General features: G+C 36.0%; 1 protein-coding gene across 1 annotated transcript; it reads right to left on the bottom strand.

Annotated features, from left to right (window-relative positions):
• Positions 1-6,362: 6,362 nt before the first annotated feature.
• Positions 6,363-16,953, bottom strand: LOC121418520. Its single transcript, XM_041612435.1, has 7 exons — positions 16,783-16,953; positions 12,609-12,747; positions 11,177-11,326; positions 10,055-10,256; positions 8,557-8,837; positions 7,891-8,047; positions 6,363-6,841 (listed from the first exon to the last, which is right to left on the bottom strand). The coding sequence occupies exons 2-7, from the start codon at positions 12,709-12,711 to the stop codon at positions 6,460-6,462; spliced, it is 1,275 nt and encodes a 424-aa protein (XP_041468369.1). The 5' UTR covers positions 12,712-12,747; positions 16,783-16,953; the 3' UTR covers positions 6,363-6,459.
• Between the last annotated feature and the right edge of the window lie 1,446 nt (positions 16,954-18,399).

The raw sequence follows: 18,399 nt of genomic DNA, 5'->3' as shown, positions 1-18,399 counted from the left end.
GGTATTATGTTTTGTTCACACCAGGGTTGTGACTTGGTGTAATTTTGGTATCAAATATGCCTCCTGAGCTTTGAAATCTCCTGTAATTTCTCCAGGAGAATTACGAAATAAAATAGAAAGATTAAATGAGAACAAAGTTTGAAATTTAATATTTATTTTATGAGTAATTCGGAGGGAGAGATTACAGGCCCTCCACTCCCTCCCATTACTCTAAGGCAAAATTAGTTCTAACTTGTTCTCATCTTAGTTTAATCTTTCTTGCTGTTTTATCAGGAGTCATATTTGATGCTTTGAATGATGACTGCGCATGCGCGGGCGGGATCTCCTGTAATCTCTCCCTCCGAATTACTCATAAAATAAATATTAAATTTCAAACTTTGTTCTCATTTAATCTTTCTATTTTGATGGAATTTTCAGCACTATGCTAGTTTGAATTTTCTTTATTTATTAAAGTCAGCATTTTCCTGGGGTGGAATTGACCTTTAAGAGGGGGGGGGGGGAGAGAAAAAGTGAAAAAGATTTCACTAATGGGAAGAATTGATAAAATGGTAAGAAAGTTGTGCATATTTATTTATACATAAAGTTTATATAACTATATTTTCTCAAATTCAAAAATATACATATTTCTAAATGCATTTGTATTTAACATCTCTTACAAAAAGAATCCTATTTACCAAGGTATTATAAAGTAAGTTATATATTTATCAAAAGCTGTTGGTATTGATTTTTTTTCAGATGACTACAAACATACTATTTGACTAAATAAGGAAACAATACCTAAATGATATGTATTTCCATTATGTAAATGTCAGTAATCACATTTATTTACTCTTTCGTTATGTAGAGCAGTAGAATTAGTGGTATCATGAACTGAAATATTATGTTACTTTTATATTACTTTACAACCTGATCCCAAATACTGTATCTCTAAGACCTAATCACACTCGGATCCTCCTCTTCTTTCAGATCCCTTAGTTAATCCCTTTTTTCAGGACAAGTTATTTGAGCTGTTTTATTTTTCTTACTCTAATTTTTGACAAAATAGAATATTTTTAAATAAAAATATATTGTAAGTCCACCTTTCGCTTAAGCCATTTTTCTTTTTGGAACTGATCTGATATTATAATGTGAAAAGAAAAACATTGTTTAATACGTACACAACTCGCTGATTCTTTACGCACCTAGTATATATATCAAGAACAAGCCATTTTTTATATCTTTGATTGTAGTTTTTCTGACTTAGGTGCATGTCAGTCATTATGGTTTAACAGAATGATTCATTCCAAATTCAAACAAAATTTTATTGTGGTTCATGGTATAATAAAAATGTTCACTTAATATCAGATTTGCTTACTGCACCTCTCCCTGGCCATAAATTGTTTGAAGAATTAATCTTGGATTTTATTATACCCTGTTTTCTGACAGAAATTTTATTTTCTAATCCAGAATATCCCTAAAGACTGGCTTATTCCCAAATCTTCAAAATGCTGGTGTTTATAAAAGTGATGATGTTCATCATATGTTAATTCTTAAATTAGTAGTTATTAAAAAATTACCCAGCTAAGCTTATAATACTTAAGTGGCAAATTTAGCCCTGACGCACGTTATGAATATTGGAGCAGTATCTTACCCATTCCTGACAATATTTCATGGGAGAAAATACATTGCAATAACTTCAAATGTTCAATAGACACTAAAATTTGTTCTTTCTATTACAAAGTTTTTCATATATTCATTGCTTTTAATGATTTTCTTTTTAAGATTAAAAGAAAAGTTTCCCCCTTTGTGTGAATTTTGCAACAAAGTCCCTGAAACATCGGTTCATATATTTTGTGATTTTGAAAAGGTTTCACCCCTGTGGCAAAACTCTTTAACTATTTTAGTACAGAAGTTTAATTCCAATTTTCTTTTATCTAATTTCGGAAAAAATGTTTAGTGATCCGGATGATAAGTTCATATCCTACTTATTTTTATTATTGAAGAACTGCATTTACATCTGTAAATTCAGCAAAGTTGATCCAAACTTTGGAGCATTTAGATCTTTTGTTAAGAAGCATAAAGAAATTTAATATTGTGTGACCAAAAAAGACACAAACTCGCAGCTCATTTTAAGAAATTGAAGTTTCAATTATAATTTATCATTGCACGTATCCTGTTAACTGTATATAAGTATACGAATACTTGCCATCAAAGTTGTAAATATCATGTCTGTGCCATTGCATAAAACTTTCCGTTTTTTTTTAAAGATTATTATCATTTATGTTTCTTGGGGTTCTAATGATGTTATGATTATTTTTAAATAGTTTAATTATGTTTGATTTGTTACTTTTTTTATACTTGGTCCGTGTTGACCCAATAAAACGTATAAATACAAAAAAGCATTGATATCTTCTGAAAATGGTGTGCGTTTATTGTCAGAAAGATGAGTAAATGTGTTCGCCATTTAGCAATTGTGTTTTACTCATTTAATGAAGTGCAGAATATGTTTTTTCCCATTTTGTGTAACATTTTTTGGCATGAAATAATAGAATTTAAAATCTTATGAACATACCATATTACCTCCAATATCAAAATTTGGTGCGAATTGGTCCATGAATACATAATGAGGAACCAGGCCAATGACTTCAATGGGGCTAATTATGTATTCATGGACTTATTCCCACTAAAATATGGTATCAAAAATGCTGAAATGCAAAATTTGAAACTTGATGACGTAACACTTCAGTACTCTGTAAGTGCTGTATTTACTGATATTTGAGCGATACAACTTGCTGTGCAAGCCCCTATAAACATAAGAACAAACCAAAAGCTATACCATCAATAAGAACTTTCATGGTACTAAAATGTTAAAACATTTAAGTAACTGAATTTTTCACACTGTTTGAAAATTGCTTTGGCCTTAGCTCGAGCTGCTTTCTCCCTACCTCCATCACTACTTCAAACACTCGCAGCATTTAATCCTGCCAGGTACCTGTTATTCTCACCTGGGTTAAATGCGACACAATGTGGATATACATCTTCTTGCTGAAGGAATTCATGCAATGGCTGGGATTGGAACCCTAAACCCTCTATTTGAAAGGTTAACCATGAAACCACACAATATCTACAAACCATTAACAAAACAAACACCTGGATAATATTTCAGGCCATCTTTAATACATTACGTCTTCAATCCGATCTGTATACATATAAAAAATAGTACTTTTTAAAAATCTAATAACATTCTCACATGATTAGCAGTAAACAACAATACATTTTACATTTAATGTATGATACTAGTATACAAGATAGAATATGAATAAAACTAGTACAAATGTACAAAAGTCTAGTTGTATTGGTTTACTCTTTAAGATGCAATAAGTACAATTTAAAGGCTTGGTCCCTCTGCACTTACAAATGCAAAGAGGAGGTAAGACATAAAAGAATCTTGCCTTCCATTGGAAAACTTTGTGTCCGTTGTGTACTCTTTGCATACGTGTTTCATATGCTCTATATCCAAGCATCCGTCCACTGTGATTTCATTGTTCACCCATTTTTTCCATTGTCTGGAGCGGATGAAGCCTCCCCAAACTTGCTTTTCCGCTGTATCCATTATGAGTACGTTATATGTCCATCGGCCAGTGGGACCAGGCCCTACGAGTCTTTTTAGGTTTTGGCAAAATCTGAGTCTGAAGATAATTTCCAAATTTTGAATTGTATGATTAAAGATTATGAATGTTAAGAAAAATTAAATCTAAATAAAAAGGGAAAAAGCACATTTAGGGTGTTTAATAGGGGGAAATAATACCATTGCCAACAAAGAATGCAAAATACAATTTGACAGTCAAATCCATTTGTAATTAAGAATCATAATGGTCACTACACTTTATGAAAAACCTGAATCATGATACTCCAATAAAATTCAAAATATCCAATCTTTTATTTCAAATGTACAGAAGGCTTATTCAATTTGCAGCATTGTAGAACAAAAAAAGAGAAAACCTGGTTTTACAAAATGACATATAGGAATATATATCTACAAGAGCAATTGAACAGCCCTTGGGAATACTTCATGGAAAGGTTTGCCAGTGATTTTCACAGACTAATCTGGTCTCAGTAGTTAAAAGGAGCATATATAACAACTTCAAAATTCAAAGACTATTTATTTTTCATGAAACGCCCTCCTAAAATCGTCGCTGAATCCACGAAATGGCACAACGTCCCAAAATCATGTGAAAAGTAAATTTTGAGTATATTTCCGATTTAGTATTCAATTTCAAGTATCTTTCAGCTTTAGTATGCCTTGGCTATGGTCTATCATTTCACTGAAATTTTAGAACCAAATTCTCTGTAATCAATGAGATAATTAAAGTGAAAAAACGACACTTGCCTTAAAGCCGTTGTAAAATAATCCTAAAAATGGCATGCACGTGTGCGCCGTTTCTAAGCACCCTGAAGTAATATTTTCCACTTGTCATGCGGTTGAATCACTACTATGTCAAGATTTGATGATCATTCGATAAAATTTTTACATGGGAAGCAGGAGTAAATATCTGGCTAGTGGTATGTGATTCTTTATTCTGTTAAACTTCACAATCCTATAGCAACTGGCAATCGAAAATGTAAAAATCTTTAATCGCGTTTATCTCTAAAAGTGATTTTGCGCTTCAATGGTTGCGTGTGACACTTCGTGGATTCAGCGACGAAATATTGTCTGAATACATCTTTGAGTTCACACTGATAACATGCTAGTTTTCATTATTATTTTCCTTCAGCTACCACGATGGAATAAGCATGTATCTGTTGACTACTTTCTTTAATCCTTTCTAACTTGGTCCCTTATTTGATGGAAGAAATGATAACAGACAAGAAAATTAGGCGGCTATGACCTTTTAAAAAGTTGATGCAAGTTGGGAATTTCAAATTGACTGTGTTGGTGATGCCATCGAGATCATGTCTGTCTTGTAGACCAGGATCAGCTCATTTGCTTTAACCCTAATAGGCCTGGGGGCGGATTCTGCCCCCCCTCTACATTTTTCATGATAAATCCACCGCGCAAAATTTTTTGAGACCGCCACTCGCCGACTTTCTACTTTCAAATCTCGCACAAAGTTTGAGACCAAATTTGTGATGCCTGGTTATACGATTGCGAAATTTTACATTATGTGAGTGCATGTCAAACCCAAAACTGCTAAAAAATGTGAGTTCATGTACAAATCCAATGCAAATTGTGTACTTAGCCAAAATTAATAAATGTATCATTATTTCTACTTTTATTGATTAAATTTAATTAATTTTGTCTTGGTTACGATCAAAGTTACGTCTGCAACAATTTCCATCAAAAAAAGAAGTCCAAAAAAGAAATATAAAAGAAATTTAAAACACAATAAAAAAAAAAAATACATCAAAACAAATTGCGATACCAAATTTTGTTTGAAGTACATTTGATGGGGATCCTACAAAGATTCCGTGAATAAAATATTAGCAGTTTTTGAGGCAGTTTAATAGTTGATTTGAGCAAATCTTTTATTTCATGAATAAATTAGCATAATTGATTCAGTAAATGAAAAATCCTATTATTTAAAAAAAATTTAACCATACAGCCTTATAGATTATATCGCACACTATCACTGTGCAAATTTTTGCGGCACTCGCGCGATCAAAGGCCGAGATCTCAGGGGGAAGAAATCCGCCCCTCCTCTGCTGTGAGATGGGTCCAAATAACCCGGCTCTTTTAAGTTTTATACACAATCAACTAAAAATGCAGATGTTAATTTTAGTCATTATGTTATTTTTCTTTATCAAAACAGGAAAGAACAGATTATACGAAAACATGGCTAGGAGTGAACAACAGATTCCTGATCATTTCAAGCGGGAATATATACATGTAATGTAATGACAAATGGGGGAGTTATCTCTACAATCATAGTGCGTCATAACGTACTCTCTTAATTGCCAATTTGAGGCAGGGATTTAGTAAAGGCCGGCCTTGACGCTACATTTTGTCGGCCTTGGCCTCAGCCAAGTTAAATGTAATGAGTCTATAGGAGAAGGTATTCTCCAAGTCCACCATCCACCTTGTGTCTCAGAAAAACCAGCCTTGAATACATTCCTGATTTCCAGTTTAGATGGGTCTTGATCTTTCTTTCTTTTTTGTGTTTCTTTTTGTTCGATTCCTCCCCAACGTAATAATAACAATAATAATAACTGGATTTATATAGCGCTTTTTGCCAGAGGATACAAAGCACTCGCTATTAATACCCCGGCTTTCGCTCGAGCTACCATCACCGGCGCTCAGTGCATGCAATGAATTAATCCTGCCAGGTACCCATTGACCTCACCTGGGTTTAGTGCAGCACAGTGTGGATAAATTTCTTGCTGAAGGAAAACACGCCTTGGTTAGGATTCAAACCCACGACCCTGTTTGAAATGCGAGAGTCAGAACCACTAGACCACAACGCGCCCATGTAAGACATTCATTTAGTCTTGCATTTCTCTCATCCTTGCTTCCCTTGTTTTGGTATTGATGGTTGCAATCATCCGATTCTCAAAGCTTTCGTCATCTATATGTGCACCGGTCAAGGCCTGCAAAAGGAGGGGTAAGCTCCTCTTATTACAACACCGTATGGGAAGGACTCTTCCTAACAAGTTGTTGTCATTGTAAGCCAGTTGTAAAGCCATCTCCACTGTCATACACATTTCTCCTTTTTTGTAGTTAATGCAGTCACTCTCTGTGATTATCAGGACCAGATGCGTTGAGGTATTTAGAATTTTCTCAATGGCAGCATGGACAGGGGCAGCAGCTGGAATGGTGTCGGAGCTTTTCAAAGTCCACCCATGCCGCTCGCACATTCTCTGGAATCTAGAACATGGACAGAATTTATATAAATCAAAACTGACATTACAAAGTAATATATGCTCACTTTCCAATAAGTTATATTTTACATATTTCTAAAGAAGACATTATTTCCAAAACCTGCCTCATCTAAAAACATTTAGATTTTTTCATTGGGAAAGGACATAGCCTTAATACCCACAATTAGTCTCAGTCCTTGCACAAGACTGTACAAGTTTCCATAAAATTCATTTTCTATTTCCAAAAAATCCACAACCAGTGATGAGATAATTGGTTTATTAGGGGAAAAAATATCCTCCTTATCAGTAAGATGTGCCCAATATCTCTTCACATACCAATGTAGCTATCAGGCAGATAAATTCCATAAAACTGACATTTCTCTGGCATGTTAAAGAGATATGGCCGTCAGCTTTTGAAGAAAGTAGATAAATTTGCTGACCCCAGCATTGTAAAAGAACACTGAAAACAATCATCATGAACAGACCTTAGTCTGTAATAGAACTGAGTGGATAAGCAATCAAATGATACCAAAGTCCTTCAAGATATCATACCAGATCCGACAGAAAGGCGAATTCTTTTGTCTTTTTTTGTTGTTCACTATTCGCCTTAATGCCCTCTTCATTTGCTTCTACGTCGAAATGTCTATCATGACAGAATAAACACATTCATAGACTTCACATTTACGTAGGATGTAGGCATCTATATTTAAATTCAAATTTAGAGATAACAGAGTCTCTAAAAAAAGATTGAAGTTTGAAAAACATGTCCAGCGGACACAGTGGGTATCTGAGCAGAGGCAGTCTGCCTGAGGCAAACAGAGATTATGCCTTGGCATCAAACTTTTGAATACTTGAACATGTATATTGCAGGTCTTTAGTCCAAGACCAATGTGGGTGTCAAGTCTTATGAGCATTGGGTGAAAAATGAGAAAGTAGTTTGGATCTGTAATTCAAAACACACAATTAGCAACAGAAGGGCCCACCCAACGATACCCCGAGTCAAGTATACCTCCTTCCCACTTTGTTTGGCAGGAGTATCTAGATACCGCTACTCACTTCTCTGTGCCATCGCTTTTGCCAGTGTGGAAGAGAAAGACATCGTAGAATTCACTGTTGACGTTTCCTTGTCTTGTCTCTGTCTGGAGTATGGCATCGGAGATGGGACTGGACTCACTACCATGCAATAATGGCTCTGGCTCACTTTGTCCAATTCCTGGTCAAAAATGGTGAGAAATTACAAGGAAATGAACCAATCAGATGCCAATACCAGGGTTTCACAATAGTAAATACATGCACCGAAGATATGTCCATATTGTGACATCACTCATTTGTGTTTATACCGAGAGAGTGGTTAACAGTGTGCTCAAAACCACATATTTCTCTTTTAAAATGATGACAAACCTTATTGGCACACAGAGATCTTTTTTGTAGTTCAGCCAATCTTTTTCTTCTTTCTTTCCTGCACTTGGGATCCATTTAAAAATTTAATAAATTTCCATATTCTCTGTATGCTATCAAAGAAAGCGATGTCGACCCAGAAGGAAAGGAGGGTCTTACATGATATAAAAGGGTGGTTTCAAGTCTGGTGTTGTTCATCTGTCAAATGAAAATCTACAATTCTGTATTTTTTTTGTAATACTCCCACCCCATTTCCCAAGCGAACTAGAGGCGGTGACATCAAGTGAGCATTTTGCAGGAGCACAAACAAATTTGCAAACTTACTATTCCGTAGCCAGGATGCAGCAGACCTCTGATCAGCTCTAGTCAGTACCTCCAGCAACTGTTTGAACAACTGTGAACCTGGCACTCTTGAGGAGAACAGCTGGAAAACCTTGTAAAACTGCGTTACAACTGAACCTTGAGAGCCAAATTCAATTTGCGCAACCTCATTTTCCCTGATTCGTAGTGGGAGTGCTAATTTCCTGAGGCCACAGCTTCCAGCAAGTTGATCTGCTAATTCATAGAGTATCAAATCTTTTTCTCCTTCAAGGTCTGGTGCTTGTCTGTCAAAGTAAACAAGAAAAATTATACATGAAATTAATAGTTATGGCCAAACTCTCATTAATTTTGTGTCAAACTCTAATCAATTATCTGACTTAAATTGCATATTATCATTATTATAATCAGAATTATTCATTATTAGTTGTATTATCATTATTAATCATAGTATAATTATTATGATGATCATTATTATAACTACAATTATCATTATTATAATCATTATCATCATTGACATTATTATTATTATAATTATCATCATTGACATTATTATTATTATCATTATCAATATTATTTTGTTGTTGCTATTGTAACACTGATGACCTTCCTTTGAAAAAGGCTCAATATCCTGCATGGAGATATTGTATACAAGCTGATCCATCAAAAATTCCTCAAATTAAAAGACAAACTTTTCTCTCACATGATATCCATGACCTTGACCTTGTGACCCCAAATTCAAATCAGGGCCTTGTCTTACAAAGAGTTACAACTGATCCAATCAATATCAACTGTATGTATTCTACAGAATCAATCTTTAGGAACTGCGCATATATGAAAAGGACCATATACAAGGCCTCTTGGCTTTATTTATTCAGTACCCCATTTCACTTTCATTGTTACTTTGGCTTGTTAATACTTTCTTATACTTTGTATTATGTATACTTTTAATCGAGAATGAAATAAATGCGATTTAACAGAATTGAATTAAATCAGGAGAACAAAAACGCAACTGATGAACAGACAGGTAATAAAATTAAACATAACGGCCAAAATTCACAAAGGTGGTTTTGAAAACCCGCGGTTGAATCCATGGTTTATGCAGATTTCCTGTATAAATTACGCTTAATTTAGCGCTTGTATAAAAAATATCCAAAGCTGATGCGCGCTTTTGTCACAGTGCGCCAAATTGATGCCTGTTACCATGGTTAGATATGCTATTTTATTCATGATTCCACTGTTTGAAGAGTGGACTCATTAATTCAAAACAGAGAACTCATAAATAAAATAGTGTGGATAACCACGGCAACAGGCGTCAATTTGGCGCACTGTGACAAAAGCGCGCATGAGCATTGAACATTTTTTAACATACGTGGTAAATTAAGCGTAGTTTATACAGGAAATCTGCATAAACCATGGACTCAACCGTGGGTTTTCAAAAATCACCTTTGAGAATTCGGGCCATTGTCTTATACCACCATCTCCTGCTGCATAAAATACTTACTGAGCAGCGTACTCTTGAGCTCCTTGACTTTCCTGAGTTTGGGGTTCACTTCTAGGAACAGCACCTGAACCAGAAGCAGCTGTAGCACCAGTTTCCTGCTGCGGTACAGGCAGATTGGCTTGCGGCATTGCCGACACCCTTGCTCTAGGTTTGCTTGAAGGCACTGCATCCACACTATCCTCTGATGTCTCCATCTCAAGACCTTCATTTTGAAATAAACATTTGAAATCTACATCCATCAACTACCGGTATCAGAGAATATAAACATGTGTTATAACAATCACTGCAGTGACAAATTTGTGTTTTTGTTCCAACAAGTTGCAGCAGTGATTATCTCACACATTATATCATGAGTCAATTTGTTTTCATTCTTGGAGGAAAAAGTGAATAAATATAATTTCATATGATACAATAAAAAAGAATAAGTTGGGATATGACATCATCAGTTTGCTCACTGCATATTCAAGAAGACATGCATAGAACTAGCTGTTTCACCAAATAATGCAAGACATTAAGATGTCATAGCGTTTTTATTCCTTGTCCGATGATGATGAAACATTTAATGCTTTGTTTGTCCGATTTTACTTTGTCTGTTCAAATAATATTACTTTCAGTCTTGAGTACCACTTTAAATACTTTGTGATCAAACCCTGATGACCATGATTTCAATAGTGGCTGATCTGTAAAACATATCCCACACAGAGCAGGAGCATTTCGCAAGAATAATAATAGCCAATTTCTATATAGCGCTTTTCCAAGAACAACTCAAAGCGTTTTACAGCACATCATTACCCTGGTCATTGGATTCATTTCAATCCCACACAAAAAGTGCACAATTTCCACTCCCTAGGAAGCATTCCTTGCATTCATCACAGCCTCATTATGGCGCTGGCAAATTCAAACATACAAACACTTTCGCATCCTACCGGGTGCCCATTTAGCATCGGGGTCGAGAGTGGCAAAGTGTGGATCAACGCCTTGCCAAAGGACGCTAGGCCGCGGTGGGATTTGAACACACAACCCTCTGTTAACAAGGCGAAAGTCAGAATTACTACACCACGGCTCTTCCACAAGAACAATTTTAAACTGAGCATATTAAATCCCTCCAGACTATTAACTCACATTTTTGGTCATCTGTCTTGGGCAGTTCATTTTGTTGAGTAGGAACTCCTTGAACCATGCTGCCCTTTAAAGTATGTCCTGGCATAAGTACATCTGGTACTGATGCTGGCTTGCTGGGACAGGAGTCAGGGGTATCCACTCCAGGTTGATCTGCATTGTTTTCATATACAATGTATATGATTGGAAAATGATTTAATAATCAAAATATAATTATTTGATTATAATCATAAATAAAAACATTTATATAAAAAAATAATGCACTATTTCTAAGCACTGTTTACTACTATCCCTATTAACCTGATTGTTCTTGAGCATTCAAGGATTTTGTGCACTTCATAATATATGCACCAGCATCATTCATTATCAACAGAATGGCCTTGACCACTTTCTCCTAAGACAATAACAATGGCATATGCGGCAGGTGAGAATTGACAAATAAAAATATCTTAATCAACAAAGAATCCTAATGAAGAATTATTAATATTAATCAGTAGAACTACAGAATAAATGAGATACCAGATAAATATTGTTTCAATGGACATTTCATAAATGGAACAAGTGCTGCAAGCAATGCATTGAGATGAGTACCGGTACACTGAAGTTGATCAGTCTTTCAGGATTAACGCGAAGGAGCAACGTCACATTAAGGGCGTCATTTGCATGCATGTATAATAACAAACATAAAAGTTCTTCTTACATGTACCAAGTACCCATTTACTTCAACTGGGTAGATAGTATACAATGACAATCGAGGATCTGGCTAAAACTATTCGCATCGAAGGAACATCACATAGTACTATGTGATGTACCTGAGTGCGAATAGTTTTAGCCTGTTCCGAGAATGGGTCATACTTTCCTCTCCTACCATTTTACAGCAAAACGATTTTTAATAAGTCGATAGAGAACAATCGTTGAGAAGTTGAGAAAATAATAAGTCTTGCCGTATGGATCGTGGCATGGCATGTAGTGGATAGTACCGTTTGGCTGAGCAGCACTCTGCTCGCATCGTGCCGCACAGCTCGCGAATCGCAACGTAGGGAGGGGTAAAATAAAACATATCGTTCACTTTTCTCTGGGGAAAAATGGACTATGCGTGACGTCAGCAAGGAAAATGAATTATTTCATGGCAAACATTTTTCGTAGTAAAACAATTCTTTTTCTCCTTGTGTACACTCTCAATACACCAATCTTAAGTAAGGGATATAATAGCAAATGTAGATAACAAACTATGGGTATGGTGCCTGGAAAACCTTGAATATTTTTTTGTTGCTCTTTTAGATAGTTCATATTATTTCATTGAAAAGTGTTCAGGGTGTTATGAAAGCTAGGAAGAGAAAGCATATATACCTCTCATTCTATCAAAAGCAAGTTTTGCTACATTTGGCAAAATTGATTCAACCTTTCAGTTCTTCTTTAAACAATTCAACTTTACCTGTCTCCATTTTGTTGCTCTTGGATGGAAGCATGTTCTGTTTTCCCTTTGCTGATTGGTCGTTCAAATTCAGCTTTTGAAAGTCACTTTCAATAGTAGTCATGCTGGATGACGGCTTGGATGAGGGTCAAACTAGGATCTAGGAAACAAGAATAAGTACTAATCTTCAGTATTCAAGCTATGTATAAATCTACAATCATGTACAAATGTCGTGTACAGTACATATTACCATCCCATGCACAACAAAGCAGCTCCCTTTCATTTAGAAGGAAATGAAAGGGGGATCAATAACAATAACGTCACACATATCCGTTAATTTTTGCTCCAGTTATGACAAAATCTAAAATTCTTTGCACATGAATTGCAAAAAGATACCTAGTGTAGTACGGGGTTCTTACAATTTCACATTTTCTAGAACTCTTAACACAGAGGCAGCCAGCAGACATGTTGTCATGATGAGAACTTACTGGCCAACTCCCAGTTTTTAATGAGTTAAAGCCTTGTTATTTTCTTGGAAACACTCCATGCAAATTATTTAAGGCAATTAATATTCATATAAATGTAAATCAATATAACAAAGTATACATGAATATTCAAACATACAAACAAAAGATATTAAAACTATATGGTCATGCGTCATGAGGCTGTCCCCTTTTGCGTTACATGGTGATTTTTGCTTTCGCGACGCACTTCCAACTTTAAAAACATTTATCTGACAAAGTATACACCCTATGATAGCAACAGTATACATTTTCTGAAAGGAAATTAAACAAGGAATCCAAATCTGCACTCAAAAATAGCATTAGGTGTAAGGCAACAGTTTTACATGGACTTGAATAGGGAAATTCTGATTTTTCTTTATTCTCATGGTTTTTGTTATAAAATTTTGTGTAGTCCCCCTATGACAAAAATAATGCTATATTATGACAGAACACATTCAGACCTTTCTAACAATATATAATTGTGTAGGGTTCATGTTCAATTAATGATCTGAAAATTGACCCCGACTTTAGCCCCCAAAAATCATGCGTTTCAGGAATCGCATACTATATATCAGGTGTTATAATGCTTGCAATACCAACATTTGTTGGGTTTTCTTTGCCTTGTACATCAGAATTTATTTGTTATTAACATTTTAAAAGGAATTGATGGCACATGTAAACAATTCAAAGGAAAAGTAACAATTGAAATGTAAGTTACACAATTTGCTTACTGAGGCTCTTATTACAATGATCTGCCAAGTGATGATGACATGCAGGAGACAATGTCTATAGGTTCAGGAGTAAAGACTGAAACATGTTTGCACATGCTGTATGAACAAACATACATAAATTTATATTACTACTGCAGCTTCATGAAAGAAGTTTCTAAAGTGCAATTGCACACATTACATGTATATCCACATAGTCTATGTCTGATAGTTTAAAGCCATGGTGGGTTTTGATGAGTTCAAAGCCAGAATATAGTATGTAGTCCTTTGGTATGATAGCATTTGAGCGAATGAGGTAGGTTATGTCCATTTGACCATTTCACACAGACACTTATTGTTTAATGTCAGTGTGTGTATTTAGTGAAATATTTATACATGAATGTGTAACAAGACATCGGTGAAGAAGTATAAACTTGGTGCTTTTAAGAAAACAATGCTAGACCTTCTAAAATTTGTAACACATTTCCTGGATGTTTGAAGGTCATTGACCTTTGTCAGTTACATGTAATAATTTGGATGATTTGCCTTAATACTGAGCAGTATTTTCACCCCCTCAGAATTGTAGAAAGTGTTTTTTTTTTTTTGTAATTGATGCAAGTTTATTGCTAAAAATAACTGTCATTCAAATATGTGTCAATCTGGAAGAAATGTCAAAATTAAGACATTGCAAATATATCAGATTTTTATGTTTCAACCTTATCACACAGGTCTATGACATGGCCAAACTTACTTTTCAATCATAAGACAGTAAAGTAGAGTATGTTAGCTTTAATTTGATACCAAGTTTGTAGGTTTAGGCCAAGTTTTGACATAAATATTGATGTTTTCCCCAAAATTGCACCAAAATTGCGTTTTCCCATTGACTTTGTACAGGCGGCGCCGCATCCGGCACCACCCCTCATCACCTCTGGTGTCCTGAATTTTGAGAGCTATAACTCAAGTTCTATAAAGTCTACAGCAATGAAAGTGTCCAGGCTATTGCCCTATTAATTCAGCTTTAAAATCATACTAAATTTGCTGGAATAGCCTCTATGGTTTTGAAAATAATTAAGAATTACTATAGCACGAAGCCAAAGTGTGTAACAGCACCACCCTTTTTGGGGGGCGAGCTCATGACGCATGACCATATGCAAATTATCATCTAAGCTTGAGTTAATTTTTGCTACAGTTTTCATTTAGAAGGAAATGAAAGGGGGATCAATAATGTCTGATACAATCTTATAAGCGAATCGTGCTTATAGCGTAACTCGCTGGGTAAGTTCGGGTAAAAGTGTTCTATTGCAAATATAATGTACGAGCGCACAGTGAATGGGGACTTTACGCAAGAATATCGCTTTGAACAGTACAAAATATTCACGCACAAACACTCTGTATGTTTCTATTTTCCAACTACTTAAGTTTTTCCTTTGGGATGGGGAGTTGTAGTCCGTTCTACAAAAACACATCTTTCTTATCACAAAATAAAAGAGATTTAAGACATAATAACCTGGTAAAAAACTGCAGCATATGTTTCATTTAGAGCAAATCATAGGCGATCGTGTACGTGTGCATGCAGTGGATCCTATACGTGCATCCGGTGCGTTGGTGTACAAACAAATGGTACCAAACAACACAGAGGCAGTGCGCGCACACACTGGACACATTTTCAATAAGCTAGGGAGCGAGTTACACTATAGCAAGAGTTTACAGTTTAAGGCCGTAACAAACGTCACACACATCCGTTAATTTTTGCTCCAGTTATGACAAAATCTAAAATTCTTTGCACATGAATTGCAAAAAGATACCTAGCAACTAGACTCCAGAACTATGCATCAGATTTGCTGTGAGGAGTACAATGTTTTGTGATCATTACATTATATTCCACCATCGTTTGCAGGTAGTTGTAGTTCTAGTGCTACTTTTGGATAGCCACCAGACCAATTCAATATTCAAGTCAAGATTTTTGTTTTAATTTCATTGTAAAAATTCACTCATTTCAACAGATGACCGTAAATGTTTTTTCCAACGCTGGACATGAGGTAATTTTTACGACAGTGCAGCACACATAGACCTTAATTTATCCATACATAAATGAAGATCAGCAAAATTACTGAAAAATTATGTCCTTTCTTTTATTGTGCAGTCCCGTATGTTTACTTGTTTTCTGAGTTAGGTATACCAAGAAAAGCATGTGGTAATGATACAAATATAATTTCTAGCAAGCTTGAATTAGATCTAATTACAAATTGGAAAATATTCAAACATGAAAGGAATATAAATAAACATGTATTGCAATTCAACATGAAAAGAAATTGACAAATCATTAACTCAAGCGGAAGAAAAAGAAATCAAGATGGCGACGTAAACACGGCCGTAAGCTCTTCCCATCTTTTCATAACATTTTTCTTGTTTTTTTTAATGAATTCTTCTTTAAAAATGAAATCAATATCGCATAAATGTTGGAAATGAAGATGAACCCCATGTACGTGTTTTAGGGCTAGAACTTTCAGAGGGAAAGTAGAAATCTCGTCGGGGGTGAAATTTTCAGGTTTTGTACCCGTACGTGGGTGAATATAGCTTGGGATCCCAGGTGTCAGTGGGGGGTAAGCCTACGTAGAGTTGATGACTTTTACTCCCCAGACGCCTCCACTCTGCTATGTACGAGGAGAAAATTAGATAAATAAAAAATGTAAAAAAAACTCCTCGAAACAGATGGCTTCCAGCTGTCTAGTAATACTCATATTCTTGATAAACCTTCTCCACATTTTTTTTTCAATTTTAGTGGAGGGAATATATGGAAGTCTTGTCACTTTTATTCTTTTAATAGTAGTCTAAGTCTTAACCTCGCTAGAATACGTGTAAGTGCCCTCCCTGGTACGCGCACGGCTAGTGGTGCCCATCGCCGGCCGGTGAGGACTCGGGCTCGGCGTTGGGGACGGGTACGTTCAGTGCGGTGAACATACGCAAATATTAATTATTCCTTACCGGCCGCCCTATCTGACTCAGCTCAAAAAGAAGTACGGTCCAAAACTATGATGATGACGGAACAGAACAAGAAGCCCAACTACAGGGATTTTTTTCTTCCAGTATCTTGATCCTGAACCAGAACCTGACGGTACTTTGGCTTCGACTAAATTTTCACATTGGCTTGTAATATATGCACATGTACTTGCGCTTGCGCTTGCGCATTTGCAGTAGTCTGCAAAACGGGAATTCCCCGACGGAACACGTCACATCTAAAAATAAAAGTAGAAATGTAGTCTGCACACAGAGACCCTTAGATGTTGCAAATCGCATACTATAGTACTTTGCAGTCGATGATGCATTGTCTGAAGTATTGAGGGCCCGGAGGGGCCACTTACATTGACAAGTGGATACCATGCGCGACCCAAAAAACACGTAAAAAGGATGTCTTTGTCACGATAGGGTACGTAACGTGATAAGGGTGTCAAAAACACAAAAATAATGAAAAAAGGGTATCTATTTCGCTAGGAAAATTACGTGTTTAGGGTCGAATTTGCGGGGATGATAAAACAAAATTAAAATGTTTTATAAAGGATGTCCTTTTTGCCCCAACACTTCGTGTTTAGAGTCCGATTTGCGCGAGGTGTAGAAGGTGGGGTCGTACTAAGGTAAAGCCGACGACCGAAGGACCCGTAACAATAAAACATTCCTGTACTTGTTTAGGGGTTCATTTCAGGGAATATTTGCCAAGAGTATCGTTTTGTTTCCAATACTTGTTAAGGGTAGGGTTTCACACGCCAATACTTGTTAAGGGGTGCATTTTCAGAATATGGAAATTACGTGTTTAGGGCGCTTTTCGAGACCCCATGGTCGCGCATGGTATCCACTTGTGGAAGTGGCCCCCCCCCCGGGATTGAGGGTAGATTCACTGCACCCTGTACCTTGACTGGTTCAATTTAACACAGACAGAGCGATTGGCATCTCGTTCTCACTTTGGACATGGTAAGTGTAAAAAATAAGTATTTCCTTCGACGGACAACTATAGGCAACAAAATTTTCTGAAAAGCCGTGTGACCCGTTGATTTCTTTTTCTTGCACTTTTGATTAGGGGGTCCCATGCATGCACTGGCGTAGAGGAGGGTCGGACTGGGGGCATGCATGGATCCCCATTTTTTTCATGACAAGGAAAAAAGACTAAAAAGAATCATAGTGTAAGATATACCTTTTTTCGGAATAGCATGTAAAAATCTATATAAAAAGAAAGAAAGAAATATATTGCCGTTTTGAAAGTTACAATTTTGCTCGCTAACTTGGATCACTTGAAACTCTTTATATACTCTTTCCCATACGCCATTTCTCCCCCCCCCCCCCTTCGAAATGTTGGCTCATAACGCTGTATAGGCCTCCTAGGGTTCATCATATGCCCCAATTAAGGCAAGTACCCTTCTAAGTGCCAGCAATCCCCCCCCCCCCTTTGGCAAGTTAATTTAGGCTTGTGCTCAAGAGAGTGATTTTCTATATTTGACAATATTTTGAGACACTGTAACTTTTCATTCGTAGGTTAATTAATTTTGAAGATGGTGCATTTTTACAATAATACAAGACGCTATATCAAATCATGTCAGGCCACAGTTTACA

This window comes from Lytechinus variegatus, chromosome 1 (genome assembly GCF_018143015.1).
Source record: "Lytechinus variegatus isolate NC3 chromosome 1, Lvar_3.0, whole genome shotgun sequence".
NCBI lineage: Eukaryota > Metazoa > Echinodermata > Echinoidea > Temnopleuroida > Toxopneustidae > Lytechinus > Lytechinus variegatus.
Note: the sequence above shows the minus strand (reverse complement) of the source record. Positions and strands in the feature narration are given on the sequence as shown.

Coding starts and splice junctions, on each gene's coding strand:
- LOC121418520 (XM_041612435.1), bottom strand. CDS start 12,711: ATGACTACTATTGAAAGTGACTTTCAAAAGCTGAATTTGAACGACCAA. Junction 10,257..11,176: donor CAAGACAGATGACCAAAAAT/GTGAGTTAATAG, acceptor TTCAAAATGAAG/GTCTTGAGATGGAGACATCA. Junction 8,838..10,054: donor GCTCAAGAGTACGCTGCTCA/GTAAGTATTTTA, acceptor TTACTTTGACAG/ACAAGCACCAGACCTTGAAG.